This window comes from Micromys minutus (assembly GCF_963924665.1).
Source record: "Micromys minutus genome assembly, chromosome: 10".
In the NCBI taxonomy this organism is placed as follows: Eukaryota; Metazoa; Chordata; class Mammalia; order Rodentia; family Muridae; genus Micromys; species Micromys minutus.
In genome coordinates, this window is record NC_137979.1 from 28,039,617 (window position 1) to 28,062,679 (window position 23,063).

General features: G+C 40.7%; 2 protein-coding genes across 2 annotated transcripts in view; one reads left to right on the forward strand and one right to left on the reverse strand.

The window, feature by feature from the left end:
• Window positions 1-23,063, forward strand: part of LOC308426474 (ATP synthase membrane subunit K, mitochondrial-like) — a 316,992-nt gene that overhangs the window by 246,014 nt on the left and 47,915 nt on the right. The gene's annotated exons all lie outside the window — the stretch shown is intronic.
• Window positions 1-23,063, reverse strand: part of EFCAB5 (EF-hand calcium binding domain 5) — a gene marked incomplete at both ends in the record, with an annotated part of 109,788 nt that overhangs the window by 46,784 nt on the left and 39,941 nt on the right. Inside the window, 5 exons of the mRNA XM_080922414.1 lie at window positions 1,763-1,855; window positions 1,949-2,026; window positions 3,548-4,453; window positions 6,250-6,349; window positions 21,975-22,130. Coding sequence (XP_080778540.1) covers window positions 1,763-1,855; window positions 1,949-2,026; window positions 3,548-4,453; window positions 6,250-6,349; window positions 21,975-22,130 — 1,333 coding nt within the window. The remainder of the gene's footprint in view (window positions 1-1,762; window positions 1,856-1,948; window positions 2,027-3,547; window positions 4,454-6,249; window positions 6,350-21,974; window positions 22,131-23,063) is intronic.

Consider the following 23,063-nt stretch of genomic DNA (forward strand, 5'->3'; position numbering starts at 1 on the left):
ATATAACAACAATGCAACCTATTCTAGGCCAATGAGAGCTAGCCTCAGCACTATTTTGAGGACTACAAGGGTAGTTTTTGGTTTGCATTCTGATTGCTGAATAAGTAGCATGTAACACTTAGATGGATGCTCTTGAGGTCATTTTTGAGACAATGTGAAGAAAACTGCCTAAAATCAAAAGTGGTGCAGAAGACATGGCAGAGAGAAGGGGGAGGGAGGGAGGGAGGAAGAGAGAGAAGGGAGGTGGGGGGAGAGAGCTCTGTTGGAGCTGCTGTGCATAAAGCAGCTCCATTCAGACTAACCAGTTAAATGCTCTAGTAAACGCTACACACCAACTCCTCTCCCTAAGACTCTTGGCTAATATATTTGTTCTGAAGCTCAATGTGACATTATGTCATCCTACTGACCCGTCTTACACTCATTCATAGATTCAATCAGTTGTGCCCCTGTGCCCCCTATGAGGGATCTGATTAACTCAGAAATAACCATTTCTCACGAGATTCTAAAGATGCTGCCAACAACAACTGACACAGATGAAGAACCGGGACTTGACGGCCATAGGAACTTGACAAACGGTGCACATGTTCGCTGAAAGACTTTGAGGACAGAAAGTGTTATTTGGGCTTTGGAAAATGACTCAGTGGGTAAAGTGCTTGCTGAGCAGCCTTGGGGAGCTGGGTTTAGATTCCTAGCAGCCGTGTAAAAACTGGGTACAGTGCTTAAGTCCCAGTGCTGTGGGCTATTGACAGGCAGCTCCTCGGGTAAGGCTGAAATGACAAGCTCCAGGTTCTGAGAAAGACCCCATCTACAAACGGTAAGGTGTCAACAGCAGGAGACACATCACCAACCACATCCACACACATGCATAAGTCACATGAACGAACACCAGTTAATTACTTAGATTGAAAACAAAGTTTACTTTTGTTTGATTCAGGCTTAAATGAGAAAAGATTGCAGATAGAAAATAATCTTGCTTTAAACTATGATTAGTTGCACTTTAAAAATATTTTATTTATTTTACGCATATGAGTACACTGTAGCTATCTTCAGACACACCAGAGGAGGGTATCATATCCCATTACAGATGGTTGTGAGCCACCATGTGGTTGCTGGGATTTGAACTCAGGACCTCTGGAAGAAGAGTCAGTGCTCTTAACCACTGAGCCATCTCTCCAGGCCCACTAGGTGTACTTCTTAAAGCGATGAGGAAAATACAATAAAATAGCATTTTAAAAATATGAACATTACTTGAAACAATCATAGCTAGACATGTGGCTCATCTGATAGCCATGAGCCGCACTTCCTTCTGTTCTACAGTTCTTTTTATTGTTCAGTCTTCGTAAACAAGAGGCACTCTCACCTGTCTCCCATGTTTGGGTGTAGGCCTACTAGGGAAATACTTAGTTATTTTTATGGAGTTCTAATAGCTGATATCTGTATCCTTTCATGTGTTTGGATCATGCCTTTAAACCAGGGTTAGGGCAATGCAGTAGCTAAATTACAGCACTGCCAGAAACTTAAAGTTTAGATGTTCTAACTAGGAGCATTCACCATGGTAACCCACCAATAGCACGTGTCACCATCACCCTCCCGTCCAAGTACCCATCATGCTGCCATTTAGGTCTGTCAGCTTCCAGAGACAAGACAGTGTAAGGATTTCGGTGTGTTTTAGTTAAACCCCATCTGCAAGAGGTGCAGTGGTAAACTAAAGTCCCGTGTTAGATTGTCACCTGCCTCTCCTAGCTTGTTCATTAACATGTACCTGTAAATCTGGAGTCGCCACAGATTAATTTGGCCTGCTCCTCATCTTCAGATTTGACATGTTTCATCTTCCAGTCACACGTCAAGAATTCCCCTGTGAGAGACACATTACATGACACAGCCCATTCATTTTAGCCACATCTTTCCTCTAGGGTACAAAGGAAAGGGCGGTTTAGTGAGGAGTTACCTGACCATTTTTTTTCTTCTATGTGTTGGGGCTTGGGTTCAGAGGCTTTGTCTTTCTTCAAATCCCTTTTTGAAGCTCCTGGGGGAACACAAGAAAATGGCAGGGCTGGTGTCATGACACGGTGGGCCAAAGTGCCTGCTGTCAAACCCAATGACCTGAATTTAATCCGAAGCACACACACAGAGAGAGAGAGAGAGAGAGAGAGAAAGAGAGACAGAGACAGAGACAGAGAGACAGAGAGAGATAGAGACAGAGAGACAGAGACAGAGAGAATAAAATAATTCATTAGACATTCTGAGTTTAATGATGAGACACATTCCTTGCAGACATAACAATCCAAACCCTAAGTTCTTCCTCATGTACATGTGTCATAAGCAACCATAATGAAATCAGTTAATAACTTTGATTATTGAGAGAGGCTCTGTGGCGAAAGCTGTTTGGCCACAAAAATGAGGTTATGTTTCCCAGTCTCTCTTATAGCAAAGTGTTGCTAGATACCTAAATTCTAACCAATGAGAGGGCTGTACATTGAGCTCCAGGGGCTGGTGAGATGGCTTAGCTGTTTAAGAGCACATGTGCTTGAAGAGGGCCTAGGCTTTGTTCTCAGCTCCTAGGCTGTCTGGGAACTCCCAGCTTGCTCTCACAGCCATCTGTAACTCCAGGTCCATTGGGTCTGTCGCCCTCGTCTGGCCTCTGTGGGTACTGTACACATGGTGTGGACATGTAAAACACCCATACACATAAAATTAAATTTAAAATAATAAAAATTTTATGAAATTAAAAAAAAATAAAAATTTAGAATGTCTTCTGTCTAAAATACAGCTGTTGGAAATTCTTCTAGGAAAAGATTTAAAAGTGAAAGAAGCAAAAGCCTGGTTTTGTTTGTGTTTTTGAGACATGTTTTTATCTATGTAGCCCTGACTGGCCTGGAACTCACTGTGTAGACCAGACTAGCTAACAACAGCAATCCACTTTCCTCTATCACCTCAGTGCAGAGATTAAACGCATGTGCCACTGTGCCTGACCCATTTTACTGTTGAAACAAAGAAAAATTGAGTGACTTGCATTTAACACAGTCATGTGTCTACCTTTAAAAAAAATAACCCAATGAAAATCTGGGTGGTGATAGTACACTCCTTTAATCCCAGGTTTTGGGAGGCAGAGGCAGGCGGATCTCTGAGTTCAGGGACAGCCTGGTCTATACAACAAGTTCCAGGACAGTCAGGGCTACACAGAGAATCCTTGTCTTAAAAAACAAAAGACAAAAATAAATAAATAAATGCAAACAAATTAAAAAAACACCCCCAATTAAAACATTGCTAGATTTCTTATTAATAGACTTTTTCTATAAATGAAACTCTCGGAACATTAATAATAAGCATTCTGGGTTTCATTCAATTGAGAGTTCAATGTCTAGACTCATGCGTTGAACACCAAAACAGGCTTGTGATTTGCATGACGTGATATCCAGCAAAGATCCTAACTTAAATGAGTACTTTCTAAAAAGACTTTTTAACAGTCACTCCAGAAAACAGAAAAAACTATAAAATTATTTCAACAATCTATAAAACAGATGATTTTATAGAACTAAGTAACTACCTGAAATGTGGGTTTTTTTGCCATATGGGCGCTGCTTTTTGCTGACTACGGGAACTTCCTCACGCTGTTTGGAGTCCACCGGGACTTGTTCTTGTTCTTCGTTGATGAGCTGCACGGGCTTTTTTTCTTGAGATTCCATTTTATTGAATTCTGAGCTTTTACTTTCTTGTAAGGCACCTCCTGCTTCTAATTGTGAAGCTGAGTCTGCCTCCTGTTCTTGAATGGTGTCTATTTGTGGTTCTTGTTCCGACTCGTAGAGGGGCTCTTCTGTTATGGACTCTTGAGTAGGTCCATATTCTGAACCAGACATTTTGCGCCCTCCTGACCCTTTTCGCTGACCTCCGGATCCTCTGCGCGACCCTGCTTCTGAAGAACTGCTGGAGTCAGCTACAGATGGCTTTCTGCTATATCCTGCTGTCGATGCTCTGCGTTGCCCAGGTTCTGAAGTTGACCCTCTCTGCGATCCTTCCTCTGTGACGGACTGTCTGGGTGATTCTTGTTCTGACATTGAATCTCTGTTAGGGTCTTGCCCTGTTTGTGGCTCTTGTTCCATGGCTGAACTTCTTCGGGACCCTTGCTCTGCCACCAACCCTCTGCTTGGTCCTTGTCTTAAAGCAGATGACTTGCGCTGTACTTGTTCTGTAAGTGACACTCTATGGGGTTTCTGTTGTGAGGTGGCAGTTCCTGGCTCTATTGCCGAGTCTGATGAAGGTTCTCGGTCTGTACTGATCTCTCTCTGCTGTTGTGGGAGATCTTTATCTTCTGGGAGTTTGCCTGCAAGTTTTTCAGCAACTAATATATTCATCTTTAAGAGAAGTTCATCAAAGTCTTCATAGATGTGCTTCTTAATATCCATGTCTCCCCAGAATTCAGTCAACTCTATCTCCTCAAATTCGACAAACGGCCCTAATGCAGACAACGAAGGATTTATCCAAATAATTGATCTCACAGCACAAAATCAGAATTATAGAATTGGTATAAGAATGGCATTGAGGGCAGTGATTACTACATAAGCTTATCACTTTACAAATAAATATCAGAGTTGGGTGTAGTGACATGTGTCTTTAACCCCAGCACTAAGGGGTGGTAACAGACAAATCTTTGTGAGTTTGAATCTAGCCTGTAGCAAGTTCCAATATGTAAGGAGATCTTGTCTTAAACAATGACAAATATCAGGTACCTTTTGCTGCAACTAGATACATAAGGGAATATAAGAATTCCCACTACCCTAAACTAATTATTCACTCTTCCTGGAAGGTGTGTTTTAGAAAATGAACATCTCTTTTCTTGTTGTTTGGGCTGTTGCTTGGATTGCTAAAAACAAATGGAATTCGTCCCTTACCATGGTGGCCCCTTTCCTCACAATAAGTACAGTATAGATATAGGGACTGGAACTGTCTTTTCATCTCAAATATATTTTAAAATATCTACAATACAGGCTGGAGAGTCGTGCTTGATGCACAACCTCAGTTTGATCTCCAGAGCCCACATAGAGGTAGGAGACGAATTCCAGAGTTGACTTCTGACTTCCTCCAACTTCCACACACACCCCACCCCCACATCACGCTCAAATAATGATAAATGAAAAAGTACCCATTATACAAATAAAGGCTAGCCTTGTTGATGGCTATCGTTAACTTGGTTCGGTTTCCATCTCCCCCTTTTCCTTCAATTCTTTATTCCACAACTCTTTCTTCCAAGACTTAGGAGGCTGCATGCTTCAGAATTTTATGAGAAAGTTAAGAGTGCATTTCGGGGGTAGATTAATATAAGTTCAGTTTCTAGTGCAGAAGAAAGAAAGGGAAGGAGAGACAAAGGGAGAGATGGAGGGAAGAAGGAAGGACTTTCAGGAAAGCCTGGATAGTAGTAACTGGGATTTCACTGTTAAAATTCGACATAGTATGCTGGATATAACTACACTGACCCATGATGCCACCATTAAGGTGAAGCAGGAAGACTGAGAGTTCTCAAAACTAACACAATGAGACTCAGTTTGAAAGAGCATCCCCTGCAGATAAAATTCCAGCCTGTCCCCATTCTTGGAATATTTAGTAATTAAGCTTTAACACGGTGGCTCCTAAAGCTGTTATTACAGCACCCACAGATTATTAAGTCTCCAAGTAGTAAGTACACATACAGAAATAGGAAAAAACAGCCATTAAAGACATTTTCCTTAAGTTGGATCCTCTGAACCCACATGGTGGAAGAAAAGAACTGTCTTCTGATGTCCATAGGAATGCTATGACAAGAAAACACAATAAAGAAAAACCAACAACTCTGTATTCATATTTATTGATAAATATAAAAAGAATATTTTGACACATTGGTATATATGTATATTTTACTATAAAAGCATGTAAGTAAAGCCACTTTGGCAAAGGACATATCTTCTGTAGAAACCTTAGAATTCTAAATTGTAATTATAAATGGAATAACCATTCTTAACTTAGTCGTTAAAGCATTCAGATTATCACCAAAGCCTTTCTTCATAGTAACAAATTTAAAAGCTGTTCTTGTTGAGTTCTGATAGGACACAGGTTTGACGATTGCGGTCTGGTGAAAATCTGCCTAGTGGTGGGGATGGGAACAAGTAGATAAGCTGCGGCTACCATGGTGTGGGGAGATGCTCGGGCTCCCTGGGGAGAAAAACCATGCCCCTGTGCTTCAGCTTCAGTACACTCTTCCCTCCCAGCCACACTTACATTGTCTTGGGTTTCGGAGTAAACTCCGAGTGGTGGAAGAGCTTTGATCATAGAAGGCTTCCAGCAAGGTCAGTGTCCTCTGCCGATCCAAGGCCAGCACCTACACAGAAAGTCTGCAATTAGTAGCTGCAGCACAGTTAAAATCTTCATGATGCTAGATCATGACTTCCTGAAAAGTCTATCACTGTGACCACCACCTCTCTTCCCATTATGAAAATCAAAGCTACAGCATCAAACTCAAGAAGCTGCATCTTGCCCATAGGCTTATACTTAATTCTCTCATTTTGTTACATGTCATGATGCCTTGGGCTTAGGGGATATTTAAAAGTTATTTGTTGGAATGAGGGTTATTGTGACCTCGAAAAATGAGTTAGGTTCCATCTCACTTTATTTTGTGGAATAGTTTGGAGAGTATTGGTATTAGGTCGTCAATAAATGTCTGATAGAATTCTGCACTGGACCCATCAGAACCTGGGTTTTTTTTTTTGGTTGGGAGGCTTTTAATGACTGCTTTTTTTTCTTTAGGTGTTATGGAATTATTTAGATGATTTACTTGGTGCTGGTTAAACTTTAGTATCTTGTATGTCTAGGAATTCATCTATTTCCTCCAAATTTTCCAGCTTTGTTGAGTATAGGCTTTTGTAGTAGGATCTGATGATTTTTTGAATTTCCTCAGTTTCAGTTATCTCTCCACTTTCCTTTCTGATTTTGTTAATTTGGATACTCTCTCTTAGCCCTCTAGTTAGTCTAGCTAAGGGTTTATCAATCTTGTTAATTTTCTCAAAGAACCAGCTCTTGGTTTTGTTGATTCTTCGAATGGTTCTTTTTGTTTTTATTTGGTCAATTTCTGCTCTGAGTTTGATTATTTCTTGCCGTCTACTCCTCTTGGGTGTATCTGCTTCCTTTTGTTCTAGAGCTTTTAACTGCGCTGTCAAGTTGCTAGTGTATGCTCTCTCCAGTTTCTTTTTGGAAGCACTACAGAGATAGGCACGTGGATCAATGGAATAGAATAGAAGATCCAGAAATGAGCCCTCACATATATGGTCACCTGATTTTTGACAAAGGGGCTGTAAACATTCAATGGAAAAAGGACAGCCTCTTCAACAAATGGTGTTGGTCCAACTGGCACTCAGCATGCAGAAGAATGAAAATAGACCCTTTCTTATCTCCTTGTACAAAGCTCAAGTGCAAGTGGATCAAAGATCTCCACATTAAACCAGGTACACTGAAACTATTAGAAGAGAAAGTAGGGAAAACCTTAGAACACATAGGCATGGGAGAAAGTTTCCTGAACAGAACACCAATGGCTCGTGCTCTAAGGTCAAATATTGACAAATGGGACTTAATGAGATTGCAAAGTTTCTGTAAGGCTAAGGACACTGTCAAGAAAACAAAACAGCAGCCAACAGATTGGGAAAAGATCTTTACCAACCCCACATCTGATAGAGGCCTAATATTCAAGGTATACAAAAGACTCAACAAGTTAGACACCAGAGAATCAAACAACCCTATTAAAAATGGGGTACAGACAAACAAAAAGTTCTCAATTGAGGAATATCGAATGGCTGAGAAGCATCTAAGGAAGTGCTTGACATCCTTAGCCATCAGGGAAATGCAAATCAAAACAACCCTGAGATTCCACCTCACACCAGTCAGAATGGCTAAGATCAAAAATTCAGATGACAGTAGATGCTGGCGAGGATGCAGAGAAAGAGGAACCCTTCTCCACTGTTGGTGGGGTTGCAAACTGGCACAACCACTCTGGAAATCAGTCTGGCGGTTCCTCAGAAAATTGGATATAGTACTACCTGAAGACCCAGCTATTCCACTTCTGGGCATATACCCCAGAGAAGCTCCAACATACAACAAAGGCACATGCACCACAATGTTCATAGCAGCCCTATTTATAACAGCCAGAAGCTGGAAAGAACCCACATGTCCTTCAGTAGATGAATGGATACAAAAATTGTGGTATATTTACAAAATGGAGTACTACTCAGCTATCAGAAACAATGACTTTATGAAATTCATAGGAAAATGGATGCATCTAGAGAATATCATCCTAAGTGAGGTAACCCAGTCACAAAAGAACAGACATCATATGCAGTCACTGATAATTGGATACTAACCCCAGAAAGCTCTGAACACCCCAGAAACAACTTACAGGCTATATGAAGTTCAAGAAAAACAAGGTCAAAAAAAGGAAAAAGAAAAATCATTATGCTTAATCTTTACACACCAAGAAAACTGACTATTTCCAGGTTACATCTTGTTTTACATGTACTTTATGCTCATTGTAACTTGTAAGATTTTAAGGCATACTATCAAACCTTTAAAAAAATCAAGTACTGACAAAAATGTATTCACATACTGTTATGCAAGAATGCCTTTAAAATCTGTACATTTATCTTTGTTTTTTAAAATAAAGTTGTTCAATTAAAAATAATTATTTGTTGGGACTGACATGACTTGTTATACTCAATGCACAGTACCCAGTTCTTATGTACCACGACCTGTATATGTCACATACAGTGAACTGCTCCTTGACCTTTCATATGTTATTCTGAGAACATTTTAATTTCCGAGAAACGTAAAAACAAAATGGCAAAGCTAACACCACCTGTGATCCTAGGAGCTGGAAATAACAATCGTTGGAAGTCCATACAGGGTTTGGGAGATGGCTCAGTTGGTGAGAAGTGCTTGCCTTATTATTACAAGGACCTAGTTCAGTTTGCAGAACCCACGTAAGAAAGCTGGGTGTGGTGACGAGGTCATGTAATCCCAGCACTGGGAGGTAGAGACAAGATGTACCCTGGGGCTCTCTGGCCGTCCAGTCTAGTTGACTGGAGAAATTCTAGGCCAGTGGGAGATTCCATCTCAAAGAATTAAAAAAAGAACAACAGCCAAGGTTATTCTTTGACCTCTACATGTGCATGCATGCACACACATGTGCATGTACACATGAGCATGCACATACACATAAGAAGCATGAGCAAAACTGTATTAGACTGATTAAGTGTATGTGTCATTGTTTAAGTTGCCTTTTGAAACTGTGGTTTTGGAAGGGAGTTGAGGCATAGCCCAGTGTGGCCTGAGACTTGGTAGGTAGCCCAGGCTGGCCTGAGACTTGGTAGGTAGCCCAGGCTGGCCTGGAACTCCTGCTTTGGCTCTCCAAGTTCTGAGACTACAGGTGTATGCTACCATGTCTGGCTTTCAAAATGCTTAGGTTTACTCAACGCTGGGTTCTAATTTGTGCAGATAAAGAAATATATTTTATTCATTTTAGGAGCTGGAGAAATGGCTCAGCAGTTAAGATCACTTGCTGCTTTTGCAGAGGACTCGGGTTCAGCTCCCTGCACCCATGTGGCAGTTTATGACCATCAATAGCTCCAGTCCCTGGGGATCCAACTTCCTCTTCTGGTATCTGTAGGCACCAGACATGCATGTGGTGCTTTCACATAACATAGACAAAACGTCCATACATGAAAAATAAACACTAAATCAACCGTAAAAGAAGTTTAACTGCCATATAGTGTAATATAAAAACATTGCAATTTCTTAGAATTCTTTTATTAATAGGAATTAGGTTGTTTCTAGTATTTTGAGAGAAATATGCTTCAATGAACAATCTTATACACACATCCTGTGTGCATTTAGATACGGTTTTCCAAAGTGAATAAATGGAATAGTTTTTACTTGTAAACTGGTTTCCTCACTCTCTTTGGAACTATGGAACTAATACTGACCTAATAGCTGCTGAGCAGTAAAGGAGACTCTGTTCCCAGTTCTGAGATGGCCACAGCTCCCACCAGCCTTCCAGCTGGCATTTGACTTCCTTAGGGCCTTCTGCTGGCTTATTCCCTGAAGATGAAGGCCTATGGTCTTCTCATCAGCCCTCTCCCCGTCTTCCTGTCCGACTCTGAACTGCAGGCTGACTCTAAAACAGAAGCCACGGAGATTCTACGGAAAACTCGAGCTGGTTCTGAATCTCGTTCCCATAGACTCCTTTAGAATTTGATCAGTTTCCCAGCTCTGGATTCTCAGGCCTCTTTGAAATTCTTTATTTCTTTAACTCCTTGCAGTTTTTCCTGTAACATACATGCATGTGTGTGTGTATGCGAGTGTGTGTTTGTGCATGCATGTGTGCATGTGTACATGTGTTTACTCTGTGGTGTGTAATGTGTGGTGTGAGAATGAACATTAGCTGTTAGAAGAGGAATAAATAACTTTGTGTTTGCCTCAGCCAGGGCCATCAAGGAAAGTAGGAACATCTGATAACTTGCTGCTGTTCAAACTTTTATGCCTTGTGAATTTATTGTTGTTCAGTAAATTCTGGCAGTGTGGAAAGACAAAAAGAAAGAAAAGAACAGATGTGAGAAACACAGTCTCTATTCAACTTCCCAACTTCTGGTTGCCAGGAATTCACAAATACAGGGCTGTTGCAGTAATTATTAAGAATGGAAAGGCGTATCTCTTTATCGGTCCCGAGGTCTCACTCTGCCGGCGCTGCTTCTAGTATGGAGCCGACGCACGGACTCTGTCCTCCGTCCAAGCCGCCTCCCTCCCCCCATCACTCTGCCCCCATGACTGCCTCCAACCCGGGTAAAATTGCCACCCTGCCCAGCACAAACATGACTTTAAGGCACGATAGCTTTTCATACAGGTTTATATATCAAACTCTCAATCCACAAACACAGTAAGATTACATCAAATAGACAAAGATATAAACTGCCCTTCTATATGAGATATAAGACCTATAAAACCCTTAAAACATTCATAGCTACCTCACACCAATTAAGTCTGTCTGGATCCAATTCATCCTTTTCGATGTCCATCTTGGTCCTTTCTCTCTTGGTCCTCCTCTGTACTCTCACCTCTGACCCTCTCTCTCCACCTCCCTTACCCTGCCCAATCACTGGCTCTCACTTTATTTTACTAATTAAAATGGAAAGATTCTAATGAAGTCCTGAGTATGTGACTAGTCAGCACTTCTTGGGGAAGTAGAATTAACAGCAAAATACAAATGGTTGCAGGACCATCTACACCTGTTTGAGCAAGGGCAGTGATTTTCCCGGGAGCCAGACACCCCTTTCTGGTTTCATGGCTCTTTCTGGTCCTGTCATAGCAACTGTCAATTGCCATAGTACTGGGGTACTACATAGCACGAAGATGCCATTATAATGAAGCTGTAGGCTGTTTGGTGGTCTCTCTAGGACCATCTTAGAGCCAACCCATTTCTATGGTATGTCTTCTTCAAGCCTTTCGTTTTTCAGATGAGCTGGTGTCTTCAAGCAAGATCTTGCATTTTTCATTTGCTAATCTGCTTTTTCTGTTTCATGATTTCTGTTTATTTTTTCTTTTTATTTCTTGCACTTTTTATCTAGCTAGACTATATCTTTTGATTGGACTTCTTAGGCCCATAAATGTGCTTAATCATTGTATTCCTTTTATTTGCATATATTAATTATACAAAACATTCACCGTAACATTTTAATAGTTGAATGAAACATATTTTTATCTTATTTGCTCCCCATTATTCTCTCTTGGCCTCCCTCCTACCTTCCACTATTCTTCTTCTAATTTCCAAACATCCCCCCTAATGCTTTTGTTAGAAAATGTATAGTTGATGTAGTTACTATGGTTACTTTAAATCTATCATCTTATTTGCCTTTTAACTTGTCTCATTTGTTCTTTTCCTGTCTTTTTAATGTTTATTTTTTATGATTTTTTTTCCAGATTATTGTATAATTACATCATTTCCTCCCTTTCTTTTCCTCCCTCCAACTCTTTCCATGAACCTTCTTTCAAATTCAGTGCCTTTTTCTCTAATTGTTGATGTGTATACATACACATATATGTATATATATATGTGTGTGTGTGTGTATGTGTGTGTGTGTATTTATGTACGTATGTACGTGCATGTGAACATGTATATGTTTGTGTATGTGGATATATGTATATGCATATGTATTTGTGTGTCTAATACTATGTCTCTGATTTGTAAGTGCTCTAGGTTTATAGCATGTGACTCTGATTTATAACTGTCTACCTTGCACACTATTATAACTCCATAGCTATGGCAAGACTACTTTTCCTTGTCTTCTACACAACATTTTTGCTATGGTTGCCATGCATTTTACTTCTGTTTCAATTTGGCTTGATTTTGATTTTTCCAGACAGGGTTTCTCTGGTTTTGGAACTCCCTCTGTAGACCAGGCTGGCCTCTATCTCACAGAGACCCAGCTACCTCTGCCTCCCAAGCGCTGGGAAACAAAATTGTGCACCACACTTCATCCTCTCCCCCTCCCTCCGAGTCAGTCTTAACAGCTCTATTTCTAATGTTAATACTTTCTTTTACAGTTTCCTCTTTTCTCTATTTTTTAAAGATAGAATCATATGAACTCTAGGCTGACCTTGCCCTTCTATGCAAATGAGAATGGCGTTGAACTCCTGATTCTTCTGCTTCTACCTCCCAAATGCTGGGATTACAAGCTTGCTCCAGCACACCTGGTTTACTGTGGCACTGGGGACAGACTATAGTCATGGTAAGGCTGCACTTTATTAACTAAGTCATATCCCAATCCCAAGCCAATCCTCTTCTAATCTTTCTTTATAATATCTAGTCTATTGTAATCTCATGTAATAAAAAATAATTTCATGAATCTTTAATTTTATAAATATTTTAATCTTTATAAATTCTCTTTGGAACACAGTTGACCAAAACACAAACTTAGTAAGTAGAAGGCACTGTGGATTTGTCTCTGTTCATCAGCTGGAAGATCTCTATTCCCAAATCAGCAAACCAAGGCCTGGGCGATACATACATACATACATACATACATACATAAATACATACATACGTACATACATACATACATACATACGTACATACATACATACATAAGTATATATATTCTCTCAGTATGCTCTATTTGATATCTCATGCTATATTTCTAATGTGCATAACTTCAATTATATAAGGATCTTAGAAAAGACCCTTTTAGAGGTTTGTTTTTTTTAATAAAGGTTTAAAACTGTGGGGGGGTTGTTTTGTTCTGTTGAGACAGGGTCTCGTGTCTTTCTGGATGGGACTGAACTCACTGTGAGGCTGGCCTTGAACTCCTGACCCTCTTGTTTCTACCTCCCAGTGGCTGGAATTCTAGGTGAGCTGCCATGCACACACAGCTCAGAAGAGACTTTTGTGAGGCTAGAAATGTAGCTCAGTTGGTAGAATGTTTGCTTAGCAGACATGATGAATTCTTGGACTGATCCCAAAGATAAGGAGTTCAGAATCTCCCTATAACGCTGTTAATGGCATACCCTTAATAGGAAGTTGGAATAACCAAGTTCTCATACTCAACAATCTTAATCTTCATTTCCATTCTCTTCCCAAAGGCTTCCTTTCTTTGTTGTTGTTGCTGATGTCTGTTTGTTTTGAGACATGGTCTCTCTATGTACCCCTGGCTGTCCTTGAACTCACTATCTACACCAGACTGGCCTCAAACTCACATAGATCCATGGTCTCTGCCTCCCAAATGCTGGAATTAAAGGTATACTCCGCCATGCCTGGTTTAGCTTTCTTGATTTCAACAGTGTGGTTTACTCAAACTCTTCTTCTTCCGAGACAGATGGGGAACTTGGCTGGTAGTACTATCATCTCCATTTCCAGAGATCTGCCAGTTTCTCTTTGTATTCCCGAAGTTCCTGAAGGGGGGTTCTCCTCAGAGTGGCCCCCTCCTCTGTCAAAACTTCTTTTGAGAGCAGGTACAGATTATTTGGCCAGATGTTATGGATCAGCTGACTTCTCCCCTTTGCCAGAGGCCCTCATCTTGCTTCTCTGCTTAATACTCTATGCTGGTTTGTCCACCGATGTTCGTCTGTGTGACCGAGGACCCTGCTTTCTGGAGTTACTCAACTTTGTTTTCCAGTGTTTTCACTGTTTCCTCCCAAGTCCTCCCAGTGACTTCACAGACAGAATCTTACAGGTCTTCTGGGATGTCTGGAAGGATACACTGGACAACATCGAGCAGGGTTCTGCAGTCCAGGAAATTTGAGGATCAGATTTTCAATCTTACAATACAGCAGATTTAGGTTGACCTGAAATGAGAGTCTGGGTATTTCTAGAAGCCTACTTGTGATCACTGCTTTTTGTTCAACCACCACAACCAATATATTATCATTCATAAAGCATTTCCTGTACAGATAAGCTTTCCTTCAATATCTCTCTGTATCTGCCACAAATAGTTCTACAAGAAGCATCCAACCACATAGAGTTTTATTTGATAAACCTGCTATTTTTATGGGATAAAATAAATTCTGGAATAGCTCCATTTTTTGAAGTGTGTGTATGTGTATGTCTCTCTCTCTCTCTCTGTGTGTGTGTGTGTGTGTGATATGTTTATGTACTTAAATAGATATATCTAGATTGTCTTACAAAGACATGACAGCTATCAACTTTGACTAGGAATGTTTGTGTTTTTTGTCCATTTTTTGGTGGAGGTGGCACGGTGTCCTGCCATTAGAAAGGGGAGCATCCTGCTTGGCATCAGTACTGGTGCTGACAGTGTGGTATGTGGACATCATGTTGTTTATTCACTTGGAAATTTTGTTATGGGTTTTAATTTCTGTGTCTTTGGTTTCTGACACAACACTGGGTATCTTTCTAGAGCTGTTATCAGAACTTATCTGGATAGGTGACCCCTTTTAGTGCATATTTAGGAATGTTGCTAATTAGCTGTCAGGGTGAATGGAAAGTGCTGAAACACCTGAGAGCACAGGTAAGAAGACCACCACTTCTGCTCTATGAGTCTCGCCTGGAGCCCCCAGAACACAGGAACAGAGAAGTGATTTAAGACAGAATCCCTCAGGTCTCTGTCTGTGCCCTGTGCTGACCCTGTGCCACAACTATCTCTACCCAGACCTTGCTGGGAGAGAGCTGATCTCCCAGGAGTGCTGACACACACAGGCTTACAGAAGGGTCAATCCATTGTCAGAATCAGCAAAACCAGCTAACATCAGAGATAAGCAGATGTTGAGAGGCAAGTCCAAGAACCTAAGCAACAGAAACCAAGGCCACGTGGCATCATCAGAACCCAGTTCCCCTTCCACAGCAAGTCCTGGATACCCCAATACACCAGAAAAGCAAGGTTCTGATTTAAAATTACAACTCATCATAATGTTGGAGGACTTTAAGAAGTTGATAAATAACTCCCTTAAAGAAATACAGGACAACACAGGTAAACAGGAAGAAGCCCTTAAGAGAATTACATCAATCATGAGCAAACAGGTGAAGGAATTGAACAAAACCATCCAGGATCTAAAAACAGAAATAGAAACAATACAGAAATCACAAAGGGAGACAACTCTGAAGATAGAAAAACCTAGGAAAGAGATCAGGAGTCATAGAAGCAAGCATCACCAACAGAATGCAAGAGATAAAAGAGAGAATCTCAGGGTGTAGAAGATACCATAGAAATCATTGACACAACAGTCAAAAAAAAATGCAAAATGCAAAAAGCTCCTAATCCAAAACATCCAGGAAATCCAGGAAACAATGAGAAGATCAAATCTGAGGATAATAGGAATAGAAGAAAGGGAAGATTCCCAACTTAAAGGGCCAGTAAATATCTACAACAAAATTATAGAAGAAGACTTTCCTAACCTAAAGAAAGGTATGCCCATAAACATACAAGAAACCTACAGAACTCCCAATAGGTTGGACTAGAAAAGAAATTCCTCACATCACACAATAGTCAAAACAGCAAATGCACAAAACAAAGAAAGAATACTAAAAGCAGTAAGGGAAAAAAGTCAAATAACGTACAAAGGCAGACCTATCAGAAACACACCAGATTTCACAACAGAGACTATGAAAGCTAGAAGATTCTGGGCAGATGTCATGCAGATCCTAAGAGACCACAAATGCCAGCCCAGGCTACTATATCAAGCAAAACTTTCAATTAACATAGATGAAGAAACCAAGATATTCCATGACAAAACCAAACATTTACAATATCTTTCTACAAATCCAGCCCTACAAAGGATAATAGATGGGAAACTCCAACATAAAGAGGGAAACAAAACCCTAGAAAAAGTAAGAAACTAATCTTCTTTCAACTAACCCAAAAGAAGAAAACCACACAAACACAATTCTACCTCTAGCAACAAAAATAACAGGAAACAGCAATCACTGGCCCCTAATATCTCTCAACATTAATGGACTCAATTACCCAATAAAAAGACACAAACTAACAGACTGGATACATAAAGAGGACTCAACATTTTGCTACATACAGGAAACACACCTCAGTGACAAAAAAAGACATTGCCTCAGAGTAAAAGGCTAGAAAACAATTTTCCAAGCAAATAGTCCCAAGAAACAAACTGGAGTAGCCATTCTATTATGGAATAAAATCGACTTTCAACCAAGAGTTATCAAAAAAGATAAGGAAGGACATTTCGTATTCCTTAAAGAAATAATACACCAAAATGAAATCTCAATTCTGAATATCTATGCTCCAAATACAAGGGCACGTACATTCATAAAAGAAACTGTACTAAAGCTCAAAGCACACATGGTGCCTCACACAATAATAGCGGGAGACTTCAACACCCAACTCTCATCAATGAACAGATCATGGAAATAGAAACTAAACAGAGAAACAGTGAAACTAACAAGTTATGAACCAAATAGATTTAACATATTTCTATAAAAAATTTCATCCCTAAACAAAAGAATATACCTTCTTCTCAGCACCTCATGGTACCTTCTCCAAAATTGACCATATAGTTGGGCACAAATTAGGCTTCAACAAATACAAGAAGATTGAAATAATCCCATGCATCCTATCAGATCACCATGGACTAAGACTGGTCGAAAAAGGAGGGCAAATGGGTACAAATTGGAAAGGAAGAAGTCAAAATATCACTCTTTGCAGATGATATGATGGTATACTTAAGTGACCCCAAAAATTCCACCAGAGAACTCCTAGAGCTGAAAAACAACTTCAGCAAAGAGGCTGGATATAACATTAACTCAAACAAATCAGTAGCCTTCCTCTACTCAAAGGATAAGCAGGCTGTGAAAGAAATTAGGGAAATGACACTCTTCACAATAGTACCAAATAATATAAAATACGTTGGTGTGACTCTAACCAAGCAAGTGAAAAAGATCTGTATGACAAGAATTTCAAGTCTCTGAAGAAAGAAATTGAAGATCTCAGAAGATGGAAATATCTCCCATGCTCATGGATTGGCAAGATTAATATAGTAAAAATTGCCATCTTGCTAAAACTAATCTACAGATTCAATGCAATCCCCATCAAAACTCCAATTTAATTCTTCATAGAGTTAGAAAGAGCACTTTGAAAATTCATTTGGAACAACAACAACAACAACAACAACAACAACAACAACAACAAACCCAGGATAGTGAAAACTATTTAAACAATAAAAGAACTTACCAGGGAATCACCATTCCTGACCTCAAGATGTATTACAGAGCAATAGTCACACAAACCATTTGCTATTGGCAGAGAGACAGGAAGGTAGATCAATAGAATAGAATTAAAGATCCAGAAAGGAACCCAAACACCTATGGTCACTTGATATTTGACAAAGGAGCTAAAACCATCCAGTGGAAAAAAGCATTTTCAACCAATGGTTCTGGTCCAACTGGTGGCAACATGTAGAAGAATGCAAATTGATCCATACTCATCTCCCTGTACAAAGGTCAAGTCCAAATGTATCAAGGATCTCTACATAAAACCAGATACACTCAAACTAATAGAAGAGAAAGTGGGGAAGAGAACACATCAGCACTGAGGAAAATTTCCTGAACAAAACATCAATAGCTTATGCTCTAAGATCAAGAATCAACAAATGGAAGGGACCTCATAAAATTGCAAAGCTTCTGTAACACAAAGAACACTATCATTAGGACAAAATGGCAAACAACAGATTGGGAAAAGATCTTCACCATTCCTACATCTGATAGAGGGCTAATATCCAATATATTCAAAGAACTCAAGAAGCCAGCCTCCAGAAAATCAAATAACCCTATTAAAAATGGGGGACAGAGATAAACAAAGAATTCTCAATTTAGGAATATTGAATGGTTGAGAAGCACCAAAAGAAATGTTCATCATCCTTAGCCACCCTGAGATTCCACTTCACACCAATCAGAATGGCTAAGATAAAAACTTAGGTGACAGAAGATGCTGCCAAGGATGTGGAGAAAGAGAATCACTCCTCCATTGTTGGTGGGATTGCAAGCTGGTACAATTTTGGAAATCAATCTGGCGGTTCCTCAGAAAATTGGAAATAGTACTGCCTAGAGACCCAGCTATTCCACTCCTGGGCATATACCCAAAAGATGCTTCAACATACAACAAGGACACATGCTCCAGTATGTTCATAGCAGCCTTATTTATAATAGCCAGAAGCTGGAAAGAACCGAGGTATACTTCAACAGAGGAATGGATACAGAACGTGTGGTACATTTACACAGTGGATTACTACTCAGCTATTAAAAATAATGAGTTCATTAAATTCTTAGCCAAATGACTGGAACTAGGAAATATAATCATGAGTGAGGTAACCCAATCACAAAAATACACCCATGGTATGCGCTCACTGATAAGTGGATATTAGCCCAAAAGCTCGGCTTATCCAAGATACAATTCACAGACCACATGAAGCTTAAGAAGGATGATCAAAGTGCAGATTCGTCAGTCCTTCTTAGGATGGGGAACAAAAACATTCTCAGAAGGAAATGTGGAGACAAAGTTTGGAGCAGAAACTGAAGGAATGGTCATCTAGAGACTGCCCCACCTGGGGATCCAGCCCTTATTCAGCCATGAAACCCAAACAATATTGCTGATATCAAGAAGTGCATGCTGACAGGACCCTGATTATAGCTGTCTCCTGAGAGGCTCTGTCAGAACATAACAAATACAGTGGGGATGCTTGAAGCCAACCATAGAACTGAGAACGTGATCCTTAATAGAGGAGTTAGAGAAAGAATTGAAGGAGTTAAAGGGGTTTGCAACCCCATAAGAACAGAAATACCAACCAACCAGAGCTCCCAGGGATTAAACCACTATCCAAAGAGTACACATGGCTCCACCTGCAAATATAGCAGAGGATGGCCCTGTTGGGCATCAATAGGAGGAGAAGCCCTTGGTCCTGCCAAGGCTTGATGCTACAATGTAAGGGAATGTCAGAATGGGGAGAAGGGAGAGGGTGGATGGGTGGGTGAACACCCTCACAGAAGCAGGGGGATAAGGGATAGGATAGGGGATATGAAGGAAATCCAGGAAAGGGGATAACATTTGAAATGTAAATAAAATATATCCAATAAAATCAGTAAAAAAGAAAAACATAAATAAATAAATAAATAAATAAATAGCAAGCTATAGTGGCCAGCAAGATGTCTTAATATGTTAAGTCACTTGTTACTAAGGCTGCCAACCTGAGCTCAATCCCTAGGACCCATGTGGTGGAAGGTGAGAGATAATTCATGTATGTTCTCCTCTGACTGCCACATGTTCACCAAAAAGTGTGCATGCATACTTACACACATCCATCACAGACACACAAATTATTACATGTGTGCTAACAAAAGCAATTGGCTCCTTTATTAGAAGTACATCACAAAAGACACTCTCTGTATCACATAGCATCTCTTTCATGACTACCCTCAGGAGAAATACTTGGTTATATTTCCATCTCTGACTCTCCCTCTCCGTCTCTCTTTATATCTCTCTTTTGTGTCTGCGGGCACACATGCATATATGTGGAGGCCAGAGAACAATCTCGTCTTTTACAATTGGCCTGAAACTCTCAGTAGACTAGGCTGCCTGGCCAGAACACCCCAGGACCCACCTGTGCAACTTGCCCACCTCCTCAGGCACTGCACACATGCGAGCACATGCCACCATGCTTGGCTTTTTTAAAAATGCCTTTTCAAGACAGAGTTTCTTTGTGTAGCACTGGCTGTCCTGGAACGTGCTCTGTAGCCTATGCTGGCCCTGTACTCGGAGATCTACCTGCTTCTGCCTCCTGAGTGCCGGGATTAAAGGCAATGCACCGCTCCACGCATCTCTGAGTTCTGTCCGCTGTTTTCATTTACTTTAATTATAAAATTGCATCCTGTTCACGCAACAGTTTCTCAAGGTGTTAGTATGAGGCAGCCTTTGGTGTCTGGACACCTTGAAGCTGAGTAAGTTGTACATAGTATCATTTTAAAATGAGAAGTAGAAGGCTGGAGAGATAGGGGGTGGTTATAAAGCACATATTGATGACTCTTTTGCTGCTGTGCTAAAACACCAGGATGAAACAGCTTATAGAAGGGTTTGCTTGGGCTTATGGTCTAGAGAGTTAGAATCTACAATGGTGCGGACAGCATGGTTGCAGGGGGCATGACACCTAGCATAAGGCAGCTTATGCTGAGCGTTGACACCTCAGTCACCCATGAATCAGAGGGATCAAACAGGGAGAAGGTGAGGCCTTTTCATCTCAAAGCCTGCCCAAGATATACTTTCTGCAGCAAGGCTGCACCTCCTAAACCTCCCCAAACAGCATCACAAACTGGAATGAACTATTGAAATGCCCGGATTCAAATATCTTTTTCACACCTTCACAGAACACTTGCTGCTCTTGTAGAGGACTTGGGTTCAGTTACTAGCACCCACATGGGGACTCACAACTTCCTGTAACTCCAGTTGGAGACATTCTAGTGCCCTCTTCTGGCCTCCACGGGCACTGCACACATGGGGTACACATGCACACATGCAGGCAAAAAGAAGCATACATATAAAAATAAAATAAGTTAAAAAAAATAAAGTCAATAGAAAGGTATTTTGTGGTCTTATACCACAGTTGGCTCTTGGTGTGAGAAGGCACTCAACACTGTCCTTGGCATTTTGTTTCCAAACTGTAAGATGCAAGGTCATTGTCAACAGCTAAGGTTTGTAAAGAGAACAAAGTAACAGAGACAGACTCCAGATGCTCCTTCCTTGGTGTGGAGGCTGTGGGGGGGGGGGGGGGAAGATGCCCCGAGAAGCTGTAGCTTGGGATACACTGAGAGTCTGGACCTGCTGACACTACAGCGGGTGTCCACTCAGCTTCGAGTTGCCATTGCTGTTGCCTTTTTTATATGGTATCATGACCAGTGGGTTTGAGAATGTTTGAAGATGTTTTAAAGTTAGTCAGTATTGCATTAAAAAAACACTTCTGGAGCATGGGGTACAGATAAACAGAAATCTGATTAAACGGATTTCAGTTAAATCTGTATCTAGCGTGGCAGGTCCATTTGATACCCTGGCTCACAACTGTCCTCCAAACCTTATTCTCAGATACACTTTTGGATATGAATTTTTGTTTTTAAGATCCAGCATAAGAGGCCAGTTAAGTTCCCTGGCTGCTCAACCATGAGAACCAAAGTTCAGATCCTAGCACCCAGATAGAGTCACAGATGCCTGCAACTCCAGCTCCAAGCACCAAGCTTGGCCTCTGGTGGCACTTGGACACACAAGAGATAGACCTACAGCCAGTTAAAAAATGCGGAAAAGCAATGCCACTCAAGGTGTGCACAGGGTGGGCCTGTTCAACAATAAGAAAGGTGCAAAGTTTTCTAGAAATTTGAGAAAGTGGCTGATAAGTCAGGTTTTAATCATAGAGTTGAGGAGTGTAGAAGTGGAGGGAGTTCGTGGTGTCTCACCTACCTTCCCACTGTCGCAGTGTAGGAAGAGTTCAGCAAACATCTGCCTCCGCGTGTCAGTCAGTATGATCTCCCGGAATTCTTCTGCGCTGTGGCACAGGTGTTTAAGGAATTCCTCAAACACTTCACTTTTCAAGTCCGTAATGTATGAGGAAACGTACTGCAGAAGAAAGCAGGGTAAACGGTGACTTAGAATAAGGTTCTTTATTTTGACCTTCCCGATGGTTTTTAGTCCCCAAGTATATGAATGATATCAGCTGCAAAATGTTTGCACAGTATTTGCTCATCGAAGTGCTTTCCTGTGAGTACCACTCGGTGGGCTTGTCTTAGTTCCTTCTCTCCTGTTTGAAGAGACACCATGAGATTAAACTGAAAAAAGAGAAAAGAGAGAAACAATCGGGATGTTCTGGTCTGTTCCTGGGGCTCTTGGAGTGTGCCCATTTCGTTTTCAGTCCTACCAAGTTGATTTCTGGCTCTTGTAATTATTATATCATTAACGTGGATGTGAAGAAAGTTCCATTTTCATAATTTGCTACTGAAAACTAGTCATTTGTTTTAAATAGAACATGTTTTTACATGCTCATGGTCATGTTTAGGTTTCTTTTTTTTTCCAATTTATTGTTATGTGTGTATGTGTTTTGCCTGCATGTGTGTCTGTGTACCACATAGATGCCTGATGTCCTTGGAGGTCAAAAAAGGCATCAGATCCCCTGGAACTGGAGTTACAGATAGTTGTGAGCCACCATGTGGAAGCTTGGGATCAAACTTGGGTCCTCTATAAGGTCAACAAGTACCATTAAACATTGAGCCATATCTCCAGCCCAAAGAGCACTCGTGTAAGGTGACTGTTCATCTTCTCTTTAAAATCATCCAGGCACATTAAGAATATAGTATGTAAAAGACATGTTTGGAGCTGGAGAGATGGCTTAGCATTCAAGTGCATTTGCTGCTTAATCATGAGGACCAGCGTTCAAACCCTAGCAGCCACATCAGACAGCTCATAAATGCCTATGTCTCCAGTTCCAAGGGATCTGATTCCTTCTTCTGACATCTGAGGGAACCCACACACGTGTATGTATATAGTCACCAGCAC